Raw genomic sequence first — 15853 nt, forward strand, 5'->3', positions numbered from 1 at the left:
TTTCTCTCATTTAGTTCGCTTCTTTACTGCTCTTGGGAAGGGACTCTCAGTGGTTTCTTAGCTCTGAGCCTGAGCAGACCTTTGAGGAGAAAGAGGCAAGTATAGACAAGAAGGTGACCTCCCCCCCCTTTTACAAACATTTCATTGTCACCTGACAAGGCAGTAATGCCACTACTATCATTGGCTGATGACTTTAGGCTATTCCAGTAATGAAGTGATGAAGCAAGTCACTGGCACCTTGCAAATTTCCCTGGAAGAAGTCCAGTATTCCCATTGCAAGCTCCTGGACATATTGCACACCTCTGCCTCAGCCTGGTGGTACTGCCAATTAATAAAGCCCTCCTAGAGTCAGCCAAGAACAGCTGGCAAACTCCAGTAACAGCCCACCACCACTACCCCCACTACATGCAAGCAGGTTGCTAGAATCCCTGGCTGGGACATGGTATCTTTTGAGTTTTTATTCTCTCACCCAGCACCAAATTCTCTGGTTGTGGATGCAGTCGATGAAAGGAGCAAGCAACATATTCAGAAACCTCCCTTTATAAGAAGGACCAGAAACGTCTGGACCTTTTTGGTCGTAGGTGTTACTCGTCAGCAACATTACAGTTTACAGTTCAGGATAGCTAATCACAAAGTGCTGATTTCGAAATATGACTACCTGAACTATGAGTAGTTCAATGCTTTATTGACCATTTGCCAAAGAAACATCGAGAACAGTACATCGCCATAATAATGGAGGGTCAGTTCTTGGCAAAAACGCTGCAGTTTTCTCTCGATGCAACAGACACTGCAACCTGGTCTGTTTCCACCACAGTAGTGATGACGTGAGCTTCTTGGCTTCATTTGTCTGGGTTTCCACAAGAGACACAATCCCCAGTGGAATATTTACCTTTTGATGGCAGATGCTTTTTGCAGATTCCACAGACTACTCACTTCATACCCTGAAGGACTCTGTGACAATACTTCAGTCTTTAGGGTTATACACACCTGTACAAAAGAGGACGTTTAGCAGGTCTCAGTCAGCACAAAGATTCTGCTCTGCTCAATTTTCTGCCTACCATAGGCCACCAGAAAAACCAGCTAAGAGGTCAAGATTTTCAAAGAAAAATCCTGAGGCTGCCTTGACTGCTTCATCCTAGTCTCCAGCGTTGTCCAAACACCAGTTTTGTTTGGACAACAAGCGTCCAGGCCACCCAATGACCAGGTTTTCACAGCTGCATGACACAACTCCCCTTCCTCATTTTGGGCACCTCCTGTCTCTCTTTCATCAAGCATGGGAGGCAATAACATTGGACAAATGGATATTGGAGGCCATTACTTTGGGTTATGCTATCCAATTTACCTCCAACCTGCCCTTTCACTCTCCTTCTCTGTCCCTCTTCAAGAACCCTTTATATATTTTCTCCTTTATTTTAAATGTTTTTTTCTCACAACAATAGGAAATGAACAGCATTCTTAAAGAACAAAAAAATGATGGGTACGACCACTAAAAACTAGTTGGGAGATTTGGCAACTGATCTAGTGTCTGAAACTATTTAACTCACTTTTTAAAAATTTACTAGAGTTCAGGTTGTGCGATCCCTTAGGCTATATCTGTGCTACCACTTTTGTCGATATAACTTGTTGCTCAGGAGTGTGAAAAAATGCGCCCCTGAGCGACATAAGTTAGCGCTGACCACACTCGCGCATCTGTCAATGTATGTCGTTACAGCTGCGCCACTGTAAAATCACTAGTGTAGACATGGCCTCAGATGATGTGAATGAAACAATCTGTGGTCATTTTCACTTTCAGGTATTCACAGTGCTAGTCTACCTTGCAATATTTTTCAGATGCTTTCTTTCAGAACTTCTACCCTCATTAGAAATCTTTCCACAACACTTCTGTTGAGTTTAGTGTGTGTGTGTGTGTGTGTGTGTGTGTGTGTGTGTGTGTGTGTATGTGTATGAATGTGAGAGAGAGAGAATTTGGTTTGTCAGTCTCTAACCACACACTTCTTCTAATTGCCTCCATCTTGTTGGATGATATCCATTGACAATTGCAGTAGGAAAATCTAAAAGTTCTTGGCCACCAACATTAAGGACTGATGGAATTTGATTCAGGCTAATTACTTATGATGCTCTGAATGAAGATAAATAACCAGGTTTACAGTGTGGAATGTGTCACTAGAGCATTCAACAAAGATGCATACATTGAACACAGGATTAATTTGTGACTTTGGTCCTGGTATTTTGTGTGTTGTGCTTGTTTTTCCAGTATGTCTCATTAGACATGTATGAACTGGTGCTCTGTAAATGTACTTTTGTCTGGAGAATGTTTAACTTTTATATTTAGTTGGCAGGTTCATTTCATAATTAAATATTCTGACAATAGACCCTTCGTCCTGTCATCCGCCGCAAGGGTGTTCTCAAAAATCATGGCAGTCATAGCTGCCTACCTCTGTTGTCTAGGACCAAGTGCCTGTTTCTACCTTGATGACTGGCGTCGCTAGGGTCAGTCATTTCAGAAGATGTGGTCGGCAGTTCAAACAACAACTTCATTCTGAAGTCTAGGCCTGCAAATAAATATAGAAATAGATCTTAACCCCCTCCCCCCTGCAACAAATTCTCTTTATAGGAGCATTTCTGGATTTGATAATGGAGAAAATTTATCTCCCTCTTGACAGGTTCCTTGCTCTAAAGGACCTTATCCAAAGAGTGCAGCTCAGCCCTCAAGTTCCAGCAAGGACACCTCTGCAACAGCTGGGACACATGGCATCTTGCATTTTTTGTTACACAAAACACCAGGTTGCACCTTTTGATGTCTCCAGGGGTAGCTCAGAACAGTTTCTGTACCCAACAAGCACAGTCTGTAGCCAGTCAAATCCTACAGTCATTCACCTCGTGGAATAATCTATCCAAGGTTTGTGTAGGAATCCCATTCAGCCAGAATCCCTCTATGGTCATGTTAACATTGGACACTTTCCTCTTGAGATGGGTCCTCTCGCAGTCCAGGACAGATGGCCTCAAGAAGAACAGAACTTGCACATAAGTCTGTTGGAGTTAAGAGCGATTAGAAATGCTTGTCTTCATTTTCTTCCGTTACTCAAAAACAAGTCCATTTGGATCATGACAGACAATGTAGCTTCCATGTATTATCGGTCATCAGCGTGGAGCATGTTGCCCCTTGCTCTGCGCCAAACCGATAAATCTTTAGAAATTGGTACATAGCCAATCAGATAGTCAGTCATCTTGGCTTCTTACCTCCTGGATATACAACACACCATGGCAAATGATCTCCGCAGATATTTCTCCTTAAATTATGAATGGGAGTTGGACTCTCAAGTCCTCAATAAAATATTCCTAGCTTGAAGATTTCCAGAGGCTAGCCTTCTTTTTGCCATGGTCCGAACACAAAGTGCAGGAAATTCTGTTCCAGAGGGTAACTGAATCCCTAGTCTCCAGGATATGCTTTTCTCATTAAATGAACAAAACGGGTTTTGTTTTTTTTTTCTTTTTCCCCTTGTCCTCCAACTCCATTACTCTTAAAGGTCTTTATGAATATCAGACAGGACCAAGCCGAGGTCATTTTGATTGCACCAACATGGCCAAAATAAGTTTGGTTTCCTTACCTCATCAAACTTGACTCTTATTGTCCCTGGCAACTCCTGATCAAACCTTGACTGCTGTCTCAGGATGCAGGTCACATGCTTGACACTAGTCTGAACATTCTGCAACTGCAGGCACGGTTCCTTAGTGGTTTCTGGGACTAAAAGCTGCAAGTTCGTTGGAAGTACAAAATAGCAGAAAAGAATCTACAAGACATACTTTAGAAGTGACGAAGATATAATCTTTGGTGTAACCAGCACCATCTTTCTCATACCAGGTTGTCTCTTTCCACAATCTTGGATTACCCATTGGCGTTGAAAACTTCAGGCCTTTGTATGAGTTCCATCAAGGTTCATTTAGCAGCAATAACAACATTCCATGTGCCAGAAGAAGGTTTCTCGATTTCTTTCGCTTCTCTGACCACAATGCAATTCCTAACAAGCCTTTTGAATCTCTCTCGACAGATTAGAGCCCCTATGCTGCTTTGGGATCTCAACCTGGTTCTTAACAATCTCATGAAACAGCCCTTTGAGCCACTTGTTACGTGCTTGTTGCTACATCTGACTATGAACAAAACCTTTTTGGTGGCCATCACTTGTGCTCGAAGGGTTGGGAAGGCTGGAGGTTCCAATGGCAGGCCCGTTGGAACTGTGTTCTCCAAGGAGAAGGTATCATTACAATCCCATCCAAAGATTTTACCTAAGGTTTCTTCTGAGTTCCACATTAAGCAAACTGTTCACTTTCCCGTTTTTTTTTTTCTTGAGCCGAATCAATCTACGTAGGAGTCTGTCTTTCATACGCTAGATGTTAAGGGGCATTAGTCTTTTATTTGGGCAGAACTAGGCCATTCAGAAAGACCCATAGACTTTGTCTGTTGCGGAGAGGTCTAAGGGAGCATCTGTCTCCACTCAGAAATTTGTAAATGGATCTCTCCTTATTGCCTGTTTATGGTTTCACTGAGGCTCCACCTCCTCATAGATTTGATTGTGCACTCTTCTAGATATTCTGTCTGCAGCCCTATTCCAGTTGCTGAAATCTACAAGCTGCAAAATAGCTCTCAGTGCACACTTTTTTCGACCATTGTGCCTTAGTTCATGCTGCAAGATCAGATGCTGCAGTAGGCAACACAGTTCTTTCTTCAGTGATAGACTGATCCAAAACTCCCCCCTCCTTAAGGGGTTACTTCTAGGGAGTCACCTAAAGTGGAGCATCCACAGGTACACTTTACTCAAAGAAGAAGAGGTTATGCACCTTGTGCAGCAACTGGAGTTCTTTGGGATGTATGTCCATGTGGGTGCTCCACAAACTACCCTCCTCCCTTCTTCTCCGGAGCTGCCTCTGTGGGGCTTCGCAGTAGAGAGAGAACTGAGGGCAGTTCAGCTGCGCAGCCCTATGTAGCCTCAGCATGGGGCACAAAGATGGGTAGGGCACATGCAGAAGCTGAATGGGCACTGCTACCAAAATCTCCAATCAAAGGTGCAGGACGTCATGCGCACCCTAAAGTGGAGAACCCACAGGGACACACATCTCGAAGACAGTTACTGCACAGGGTGATTTATTTCATCGTACTGAGGCGGAGAGGTTAATTTCTTTTCCTCTAAGTAATTTCAGCGTGAAGACTAAACCACTTATGAACACTTTGAGAAGTCTTCTGTCAGGTGTTCTAATGGTCTTATTCTGAACTCTCAAGGTGTTAATTCTATGTGCTTGATAAATTTAGCCACTTTTGTTGCCATGTGAGGGATTTGCTATGACAAATGTGACTGAAAGTTATAATAGCAGGAGATTATATTCATAGGGTAGATGTGACTTTTATTTATCTGGAGGTCTGGGCCTATCATCTTATTATTCTGAGGATTGTATTTCCAGGATGAAATACAAACTTGTTTAATTTTGTTTGCCACTGCTACAGTATGAATAATAAAATGTGTATATGACAATTCTGAGGCACTTACAGAAAGGTCTTTACCTACTACATTTCTAAATCTTAACTAAAACACACACAATATGTAGTGTAAAAGTTGGATTAGTGTGAGTTTAGAATGGCCACATTAATCACATTGGCAAAGCTTATGAGTGAGTTATGAAGAGCCATCTTAAACAAACATGAATTAAAACCTTTATAGTTCTTCACATTGATCTTTCTCTGCATGTATATGACATGAATCTTGTTTGCTGGTAATTTTTTGATGTCTCTGCTTGTAAAAACTTGTATACTAATGTGAGTCTACTGTGCAGACTTTAGAGGGAGAAAACATTTGTGTTTTTTCTTTTTAGTGCCAATTTCTGTGTAAAATTCTAAAAATAGTTTTTATGGAAAATTGTGGTGTCGTGATTTAAGGTCAAATATATCCTAAATCAACATAACTAAACTGTAAATGCTTTACATCATCGGGAACAGGGTGATTTCTAGCTCTTAAACTGGATAAATTAGGGGTTCATAACATGGATGGCTTGCAGTATATTGGACATTAAGGTTGTGATTGGGCCAGAGCAAATATTCCTACCTCTGAACCTGGGACCAGAATAATCTTAAACGGTGGGAGGGGAAACTGCATGTATGAGAAGGCAGGGATGGGATTTCTGCAGTAGGTGTTTTTAGAATATTACAATGAAAAATGTGAATTACTTAAAAACTATTCAGAAATTTTGGAATAATAAAAATAATCCTACATGAGATGGATTATAATACAAGTAAAGTGCAAAATACATACAGCTGTTCATATGGACGACATGACCCTGTCTGTATATATTCTGCACCAAAAAAATTATATATATTCCACTCTGATTGAGAAATGAAGCTCCTGGAAGTCAAAGAATGCAGAGTTATGACTGAAGTTTCAGGGCTTGATTCGGTGCTGTGCTAAATCAGTAATCCAAGGCACAGGGCTCCTAGTGTTAGAAGAGGATTGTAATGGTACACTGGTTTAACTGATCTTGCTGGATAGCTAGTAACATTTTTAAAGACCTCTTTTTACCTTTTGCAGGTTCCTCCTGAAGATACAGCTTCACACAGAACTTCATTCACTGTTCAGTCCCTTAAGCCTTATACAAAGTATGTGTTTTCACTTCGTTGTATGAAGAAAGATGGGTTGGGCTACTGGAGTGACTGGAGTAAAGAAAAGAGTGGGGTCACATCTGAAGCTAGTAAGTAGTATTTTATATTAATGTTTATTTTTCTACAGAATTAACTATTGTGATACTCCAAAATACATTAGATGTTGGGCTGTGGTTGCTTGAAATGTTGCCCTTTTAGCAGGTATTGATCTTGCTGGGAAAGATTTAAGTGGGTTCTGCTGACTTGGTCACATGACTAATTACCCCTTGTGGCCAATGGCTCTCAAGAATAGTGGGAATAACTTTATTGAAGGGATCTAGGATGTGGACTGAGTAGTAGGCCTAAAGTGGTAACCCTAGAGGGAGCCAAGCCTGGGGAAAAGGCTTGAGTTGAACTCTATCTTCATTCCCTTGTTGTTAAAGCCAAGCCCTAAGAACAGGGTCAGGTTTTAACAATACAGTGTTCAGTGCAATACAATGTTAAATACAGTACAATGTAAAGGTGCAATTAAAGCAGCACTTTGGTGCTATCCTTTTTGTGTTACAAGTCTGGAAGTACCTTAGTTTTGGTAGGTGTTATGGCTTGACTTGCGTGGAATTCTTAGCAGAGGTTAATTATCCCTGGCAATCTTCTCTTTGAGGGGGAGTATAGTGGATGTAAGTTTATAATGCTAAAAGTGTATTCCACCTTCAAGCTGGTTACACTTGCCTGATTTTTAAGGGTTAAAAGAAAGCAAATGTGTATAATTTGACATACTATTGTCCAGCAATATTGGCAGCAGTCTTGCTAATTGATGGGAGATGATAGGCTTCTTTTGCACATTCGCTGCTGAAATGGTACAGTGGGGATTGCAAAACTCTCTTGCTTACCACATTCACTTGTCACTCCTCTATGCTAATTGGTCTATACTGGCAGTGACATGAATGTAATATGTGTTGGTGGTTTCCAATAGAACCAAATCTCTGCTTCTCCCATAAGAAGATGGAATGATCATGATGGTCCCTTCTGACCTTAAAGTCTATGAATGGCAATATTTGTGTGGTATTTTTTTAATGATCAAAGGTTTATACTCCATTTTTTCCAGAAACTTTCCAAATTACTAACAGTTGTCCAAATGTTCACTTACCACATAATGTAAAGCATAGACGGGGAAAAATCTCCCCTGCCACCACAAATTGTTTCTCCTTAGTTTTGGTTCCACTCCACAAGAGGGGCGGAAAGTGGCTATTGTTGAGCCTCTACCTTGATGTTCTTGGAACCTTGCATAAACCATCAAATGCAGCAAAGCTGCCAAAAGTTCTAAATCATGATTGGTCTGTGGGTATTTTTATTAATCACTTTGATTTTTATTTTAAAACATTCGTAGGTGAGATTTCAGATTCCCAAGAATACAAGTGCCAGGAGAAATAGTATACAATCTAATAACAAGATTCAGAATATCCATTCAAAGATAATAGCCATATTTCTGTAGTGTTAGTAACCCCTGTGTGGAAAGTCTTCTAAAAGATTGAACGCATTCTCCTGGCTTACACACCAGGAAGGACACTGGCTCTACTCTAAGAAACCTTATTGTATTATTCCAGTTAACAATCTCTTTTTTTAGGAGAGGGGTAAGGTGGGTGAGCTAATATCTTTTATTAGACCAACTTCTATTTGCCAGAACTTGGGAATGGGCAACAGGGCTGAATCATTTGATTACCTATTCTGTTCATTCCCTCTGAAGCACCTGGCATTGGCTACTGTTGGAAGATACTGGGCTAGATGGACCATTGGTCTGACTCAGTATGGCCATTGTTATGTTTTGTAGGTGTGAGAGAGAAGCTTTCAAGTTTACACAGAACTCTTCTTCAGGTCACCCACCTTGTCTCTCTCATATCCTGGGACCAACATGGCTATGACAACACTGCATACAATCTATTTTTTTTGTAACTATATGGAAGGGGATCCCAAAGAAATACTGAAACACACCATTATCTAGCTTGGATACACTTTTGTTAAAGAGATGCAGGAGACTAATGATATGCTAAAGTATAATGAGTTAAAGCCAATGAAGAAAATCTCTGTATCCCTCTTAAATTTTTTTTTTTTTTTTTTTTTTCATATCAGAACCATCTAAGGGACCACCTCTATGGAGGAAGATTGGCATATCTCACTCTCCAAACTTCTGGACTGTGCATCTGATATGGAAGGTAAGTAGTAGTATTACAAATGATTACCTGATTGCACAAGTCTTTAAGGCACAATAGAAAAAGTTTATAGGCACTCTTTAAAATCAGATTTTTTTTTTTTTTTTTTTTTTGGTGTGGAAGTGAAACAATTTCTTCACCTCTAACAAAACTTGAATATATAATCAGAATAATCCATGTTTTATGATGATCTATTGCATTCTCTAAGCTTATTATGTTGTGTAACGAAAATAGTTTTTTCATGAATATTTACATGTGCATTGGAGTGTGGATAGAAAAAATAGCTATCATCTGTCTTACTGTATTGGAACTAAGTTAAATTCTGTAAATATTAGGTATAACCAGTGTACAGAGAATTCTTTCTAGTTAAGGGATATTCTGACTCCCAGCCCAGAGACCATAATTTGCCTGCTTACTGGAGACAGTTTCTGTAAAATACAAGCTTTCATTAAAAAAGAAAAGTATCATCCCAGTGTGACCATGTCATAGCCTGAAACAGCTGTGAGAGGTGTGATTTGACCTTCTGAATGTAACTGGTGCATAAACTAAAGACCATGGTGTTAGCTACAATACTGTCATCTGCAAGAGATTATCTTCCTTATTTGGATTAATCAGTCCAAATTTGAGAAATTTACGGACAAAGTAGACCCAAGTTCTCCTTTTTAACACTTATCTGTTAGCTCTGTCTGGAAAAAGGAGGTGGGAAAAGCTCTTCTGATGCTCCATTATCTTCTCTATGGCACAATTACCTAACATCTGCAAAGGGGGTGTGTTAACTTGCCTCAACAAGAGGATTTAGAACTGAAATTTGCTGATTTCTTATCTCTATTTAGAGAACATATGTGGTGATGTCGGAGAAGGAAGAGGATTGCTTAGGGTTCTCAGGTAGCTGAGAAGAGGGAATATTACAAATAATGTAGAGACAGAAGTGTCTTTTTTCCTTTTTCTGACTAATAATAATATCTAGCTCATATATAGCGCATTTAAGGGAAACCTATTTAATGTCATTTTGTATTCCAGTTAAAGCCTGAGGCCCAATCCTGCAAGCCTTTTTCACATGTGTAAGGATTTTTGGTGAGAGAGAGGTTTATGGGATTGGACGCTTGGTTTCTGTTGTCACACTTTTTTCATTATTGTCTAGAAATATCACATGCACAGAGCAGAGGAAATCAAACTTTTTAAGACTAAGTAAAGAAAATAATCTTTATTTTTGGAAGGCACAGGTGATAGAGGTCAACATCAATAAGACATGAAATAAAACTAAACCACTTTTTAACAGGAATTGGATCGTTCTGAAGCCAATGGAATAATCTTAAGATACGAAGTGACTGTCAGAGCAAGACCCCCTCTGTCACGTGCATCTGAAAAATACAGTGTTAATAGCACAAACCTGACTTTAAATTTAACAAATGGAACGTATGATGTGACAGTAACTGCTCATAACAGGATTGGTGGATCTCCCCCATCGGTTTTGCTTATTCCAGCAAGTAACTCAAAAGGTTAGTTTCTTTCTTGATTTTTAAGAAATCAAATGTATTTGTAATTATAAAAACAGGAAAGTCTGCCAAATAAGAATTCTCCCCCCAAAAAAAAAAAAAAAAAAAAAAAATCTCAACTCTTGAGATGTTATCTTTAATGAGTTCACTTAAGTCTCATAATAGCAATACAATACTAGAAGAGCCTCAGTTTTCTTTCTTTGTATTTAAACTACCACTGTATTTATAAACTGTGAGAATAAATGTGAACACTCTTTATTATAGGTCTCTTCAAATTGGGGATTCTCTATCTCTTTCACAGTGTGGCCGCATCTTGATTGACCACAAATCAATCTCCCTTCCCCATAGTGATTGTGCAGACTACTTCCTCTCCAGTTCACTACTGCATAACATCCCCTGTGCTAACTGTCATAATATTAAATTATTTGTGTATTTTTAGCCATATATAATGTGATAAGCTTTTTGTTTTTAGTGGAAAAGTTTAACCCTTCCATTTCATGCTCCACTCCCATCCATTCTGTTTCTCTTTCTCTGTTTGCCTTTCCACATCATTCTGTGCTACATGATCACGTGGGTCACAGCAGTCACGGATTCCGTGACTACTTCTGCTTCAGCTGTAATATTCCCTCTTCTCAGCTTCCCTGTAACCTGGGGCTACTTACTAGTTGATATTTGGAAAGTGCTTTTGAATTTTGAAATTGTTCTTATTCTACCAAGAAATAGCAGATTAATTTAGATCTCTAATGTATTTTCAGAAAAACATTGATTTCTCAATGTCTTTTCTCATATGTGCATAGAATCGTAGAAATGTAGGACTGGAAGGGACCTTGATGGGTCATCTAGTCCAGTCCCTTGCACTGTTGCAGGACTAAGTATTATCTAGATAAGTGGTTCTCAGATTTACTTGATCGCTTTGTGCTTTGTGCTTTCTTTGTCTGTAGTTTTTTAAGCCCCACTCCCACAAGTACGCCACCCAGCTCTGAAGGCAGAGTGCAGAGCAGTGGTTGCTGGCCAGGCGCCCAGCTCAGATGCCAGCTCTGCACCAGCAGCAGCACAGAAGTAAGGGTGGTAGTGTGAAAAGTGATATCACTTTTTTTGCAGCAGACTTAGCACCCTGTTGTCACCTTTACTTGTGTGCTGCTGCTGCCCCGGGGCTGACAGCCAGAGCCCCACCACCTCCAGCTTGAGGGGTTGGACGGAAGAAGGAAGGCGACCCCGAGCCTGGGTTGCCTCCCAGTGAGGAAATGGGTGGGGGGAAGGAGGAGAGCCTTGGCAGCAGGGCTCCACGTGTGCGCGGCCCTTCTACAGGAGCCCCAGCCACTCAGGGCTGATGGCCAGAGCTCTTTTTTAAAAAAAAAAAAAAAAAAAAAAAAAAAAGCCCCCTTGACACATTCCCAAGCCTCCCTTTGGAGGCCTGCCCTATTGTTTGAGAACCTCTGATCTAGATAATCTCTGATAGCTATTTGTCTAACCTATTCTTTAAAACCTCCAATGACCGAGATTCCACAACCTCAGTAGGGAATTTGTTCCAGTGCTTAACTTACCCTTGAAGATAGGCAGTTTTTCTTAATGTTTAATCTAAATCTCCCTTGCTGCAATTTAAGCCCGTTACTGCTTGTCCTGGCCTCATTGGATAAGGAGAACAATTTTACATATTTGAAAAGAGGAGGGTGATAAAGATTGTTAACGACTGTTATCGTGTCCACCTCACTCTTCCCTTTCTGACTAAACAAACCCAGTTTTTTCAATCTTTCCTAGAAGCTCACATTTTCTAGACCTTTAAGCACTTTTATTACTCTCCTCTGGACTTTCTCCAATTAGTCTACATTTTTCTCAAAGTGTGGTGTCCAGAATTGGACACAGTACTCCAGTTTCAGAGGGGTAGCCGTGCTAGTCTAAATCTGTAAAAAGCAACAGAGGGTCCTGTGGCACCTTTAGGACTAACAGAAGTATTGGGAGCATAAGCTTTCATGGGTAAGAACCTCACTTCTTCAGATGCAAGTAATGGAAATTTCCAGAGGCAGGTAAAAATCAGTATGGAGATAACAAGGTTAGTTCAATCAGGGAGGGTGAGGTGCTCTGCTAGCAGCTGAGGTGTGAACACCAAGGGAGGAGAAACTGCTTCTGTAGTTGGATAGCCATTCACAGTCTTTGTTTAATCCTGATCTGATGGTGTCAAATTTGCAAATGAACTGGAGCTCAGCAGTTTCTCTTTGGAGTCTGGTCCTGAAGTTTTTTTGCTGTAAGATGGCTACCTTTACATCTGCTATTGTGTGGCCAGGCAGGTTGAAGTGTTCTCCTACAGGTTTTTGTATATTGCCATTCCTGATATCTGACTTGTGTCCATTTATCCTTTTACGTAGTGACTGTCCAGTTTGGCCAATGTACATAGCAGAGGGGCATTGCTGGCACATAATGTCATATATAACATTGGTGGACGTGCAGGTGAATGAGCCGGTGATGTTGTAGTTGGTCTGGTTAGGTCCTGTGATGGTGTTGCTGGTGTAGCTATGTGGGCAGAGTTGGCATCGAGATTTGTTGCATGGGTTGGTTCCTGAGTTAGAGCTGTTATGGTGCGGTGCGTGGTTGCTGGTGAGAATATGCTTAAGGTTGGCGGGTTGTCTGTGGGCAAGGACTGGCCTGCCTCTCAAGGTCTGTGAAAGTGAGGGATCATTGTCCAGGATGGGTTGTAGATCACTGATGATGCGTTGGAGAGGTTTAAGCTGAGGACTGTAGGTGATGGCCAGTGGAGTTCTGTTGGTTTCTTTTTTGGGTCTGTCTTGTAGCAGGAGGCTTCTGGGTACACGTCTGGCTCTGTTGATTTGTTTCTTTATTTCCTTGTGTGGGTATCGTAGTTTTGAGAATGCTTGGTGAAGATCTTGTAGGTGTTGGTCTCTGTCTGAGGGGTTGGAGCAGATGCGGTTGTACCTCAGTGCTTGGCTGTAGACGATGGATCGTGTGGTGTGTCCGGGGTGGAAGCTGGAGGCATGAAGGTAGGCGTAGCGGTCGGTGGGTTTTCGATATAGGGTGGTGTTAACGTGGTCATCGCTTATTTGCACTGTGGTGTCTAGGAAGTGGACCTCCCGTGTAGATTAGTCCAGGCTGAGGTTGATGGTGGGGTGGAAGCTGTTGAAATCTGTTGCTTTTTACAGTACTCCAGTTGAGGCTGTATCTGTGCTGAGCTGAGCAGAAGAACTACTTCTCAAGTCTTGCTTACAATACTCCTGCTAATACATCCCAGAATGATGTTCACTTTTAATGCAACAGTGTTGACTGATATTTAGTTTGTGATCCACTGTAACCCTCAGATCCTTTTCTGCAGTACTAATTCCATATGCAGTGATTTCCCATCTGTGCAATTGATTATGCCTTCCTAAATGTAGTACTTTGCCTTTGTCCTTCTTGAATTTCATCTTACTTATTTAGACCATTTCTCCAGTTTGTCAAGATCATTTTGAATTCTAATCTTGTCCTCCAGAGCTCTTATTACCCCTCCTATCTTTATAACTGTACTCTCTATGCCATTATCCAAATAATCTATGAAGATATTGAACAGAACTAGACCTAGGACAGATCCCTGTGGGACCCCATTTGATCTGCCCTTCCAGCTTGACTGTGAACCATTTTGCAATCACCTTATAGTAGGTTTATCTAGGCTATATTTCCCTAGTTTGCTCATGAGAAGGTCTTGTGAGGGGGTATCAAAAGCCTTACCCATAGTTAAGATATATCACATCTGTTGCTTCCCCCCTATCCACAAGGCTTGTTACCCTGTCAAAGAAAGTTATTTGGTTGATTTGACACAATTTGTTCTTGACAAATCCATGTTGACTGTTACTTATAATTTTATTATCTTCTAGGTGCTTACAAATTGTTCGATTATTTGCTCCATTATTTTCTGGGTACTAAAGTTAAGCAGATAGGTCCATAATTTCCTGGGTTGTCCTTATTCCCCTTTTTATAGATAGGTACTGTATTTGCCCTTTCCAGTCCTTTGGGATCTCTCCATTCCACGAGCTGTCAAAGATAATCACTAGTAGCTCAGACCTCTCTTCAGCCAGTTCCTTAAGAATTCTAAGATGTATTTAATCCGTGCCTGCCAACTTGGACATGTAACTTGTCTAAGTAATTCTTAACTTATTCTTTCTCTGTTTTTTAAGCCTCTGATCCTACCCTATTTACTCTGATGTTCCCTGTGTTAGTCATCTGATCACTTCTGACCTATTTTGGTGAAAACTGAAGCAAAAAAGGCATGCAACACTTTGACCACTGCTGCATTTTCTGTTGTTGTCTTGTCCTCCTCCATTGAGTAATGGACCTAGTGCCCTGTATCTTCCTCCTGCTTCTAATGTATTTGTAAAATGTTTTCTTGTTACTGTTTTTGTCCCTAGCTAGTTTAATCTCATTTTTTTTTGCCTTGGCCTTTCTAATTCTGTTCCTACGTGCTTGTGTTTGTGGGGGAGGTTTAAAATATAGTCATCCTTTGTAATTTGACCTAGTTTCCACTTTTTGTACATCTTTTTTGAGCTTCAGGTCATTGAAGATATCCTGGTTAAACCAGGGTGGTCTCTTACCATACTTCCTCACTTTCCTAAGCATCAGGATAGCTTGCTCTTGTGCCCTTAATAAAGTCTCTCTAAAAAACTGTCCACTCTCCTGAACTTTTTTCCCCCCTTAGACTTGCTTCCCACGAGATCTTATCTCTCAGTTCTGAGTTCTGCTAAAGTCTGCTTTCTTGAAGTCCCATTATCTTTATTTCTGCTGTTTTCCCTCCTATCATTCCTTAGAATAATGAATTCTTTCATTTCGTGATAATTTCACTCAAGTTGCCTTCTGTCTTCAAATTCTCAACCAGTTCCTCCCTATTTATCAGAATCAAATCTAGAACAGTCTCTCCTCTAGTTGCTTTCTCCACCTTCTGTAATAAAAAGTTGTCTCCAGTGTATTCCAAGAACTTGTTGATAATCTGTGCCCTACTATATTATTTTCCCCACAGATGTCTGGGTAGTTGAAGTCCCCCATCACCACCAAGTCCTGTGCTTTGGATGGTTTTGTTAGTTTAAAAACCACTACTACTTCCTGGTTAAGTGGTCCATAGTAGACCACTACTATGACATCACCCTTGTCTTTTACACCTTTTATCCTTAGGTGGAGACTTTCAACAGGTCTGCCTCCCACTTCTATCTCAATCTTAGTGCAAGTGTATACATCTTTGATATACAAGGCAACACCACCTGCCTGTCCTTCCTGAACAAGCTATACCCTTTTATACCAATATTCCAGTCATGTAAATTGACCCACCAAGTCTCTGTGGTGCCACTTATGTCATCATTGTGATTATTCACTAGTATTTCTAGTTCTTCCTGCTGATTCCGCATACTTCTTGCATTAGTATACAGATGTCTAAGATGTTAATTAGATTTCCTCTCTATTTTCGCTCTTGTCTCTCCCTTCCCCCAAGTGTCCATGTTCTGGACTTACCTGTTGGCTTTTGTCTCCTGCCCCCGTAAAACCTAGATTAAAGCCCG

At 40.7% G+C, this 15853-nt stretch overlaps 1 protein-coding gene across 3 annotated transcripts in view; it reads left to right on the top strand.

Annotated features, from left to right (window-relative positions):
- Nucleotides 1-15853, top strand: part of IL6ST (interleukin 6 cytokine family signal transducer) — a 54680-nt gene that overhangs the window by 17471 nt on the left and 21356 nt on the right. For 2 of the 3 annotated variants that reach the window (XM_054032593.1, XM_054032594.1), the window contains exons 7-9: nucleotides 6573-6732; nucleotides 8750-8832; nucleotides 10109-10328. In XM_054032593.1, coding sequence (XP_053888568.1) covers nucleotides 6573-6732; nucleotides 8750-8832; nucleotides 10109-10328 — 463 coding nt within the window. Of the gene's footprint in view, nucleotides 1-6572; nucleotides 6733-8749; nucleotides 8833-10108; nucleotides 10329-15853 lie in introns of those variants that run through there. The other variant, XM_054032595.1, reaches the window with a different exon arrangement.

Source organism: Malaclemys terrapin, chromosome 6 (genome assembly GCF_027887155.1).
Source record: "Malaclemys terrapin pileata isolate rMalTer1 chromosome 6, rMalTer1.hap1, whole genome shotgun sequence".
In the NCBI taxonomy this organism is placed as follows: Eukaryota; Metazoa; Chordata; order Testudines; family Emydidae; genus Malaclemys; species Malaclemys terrapin.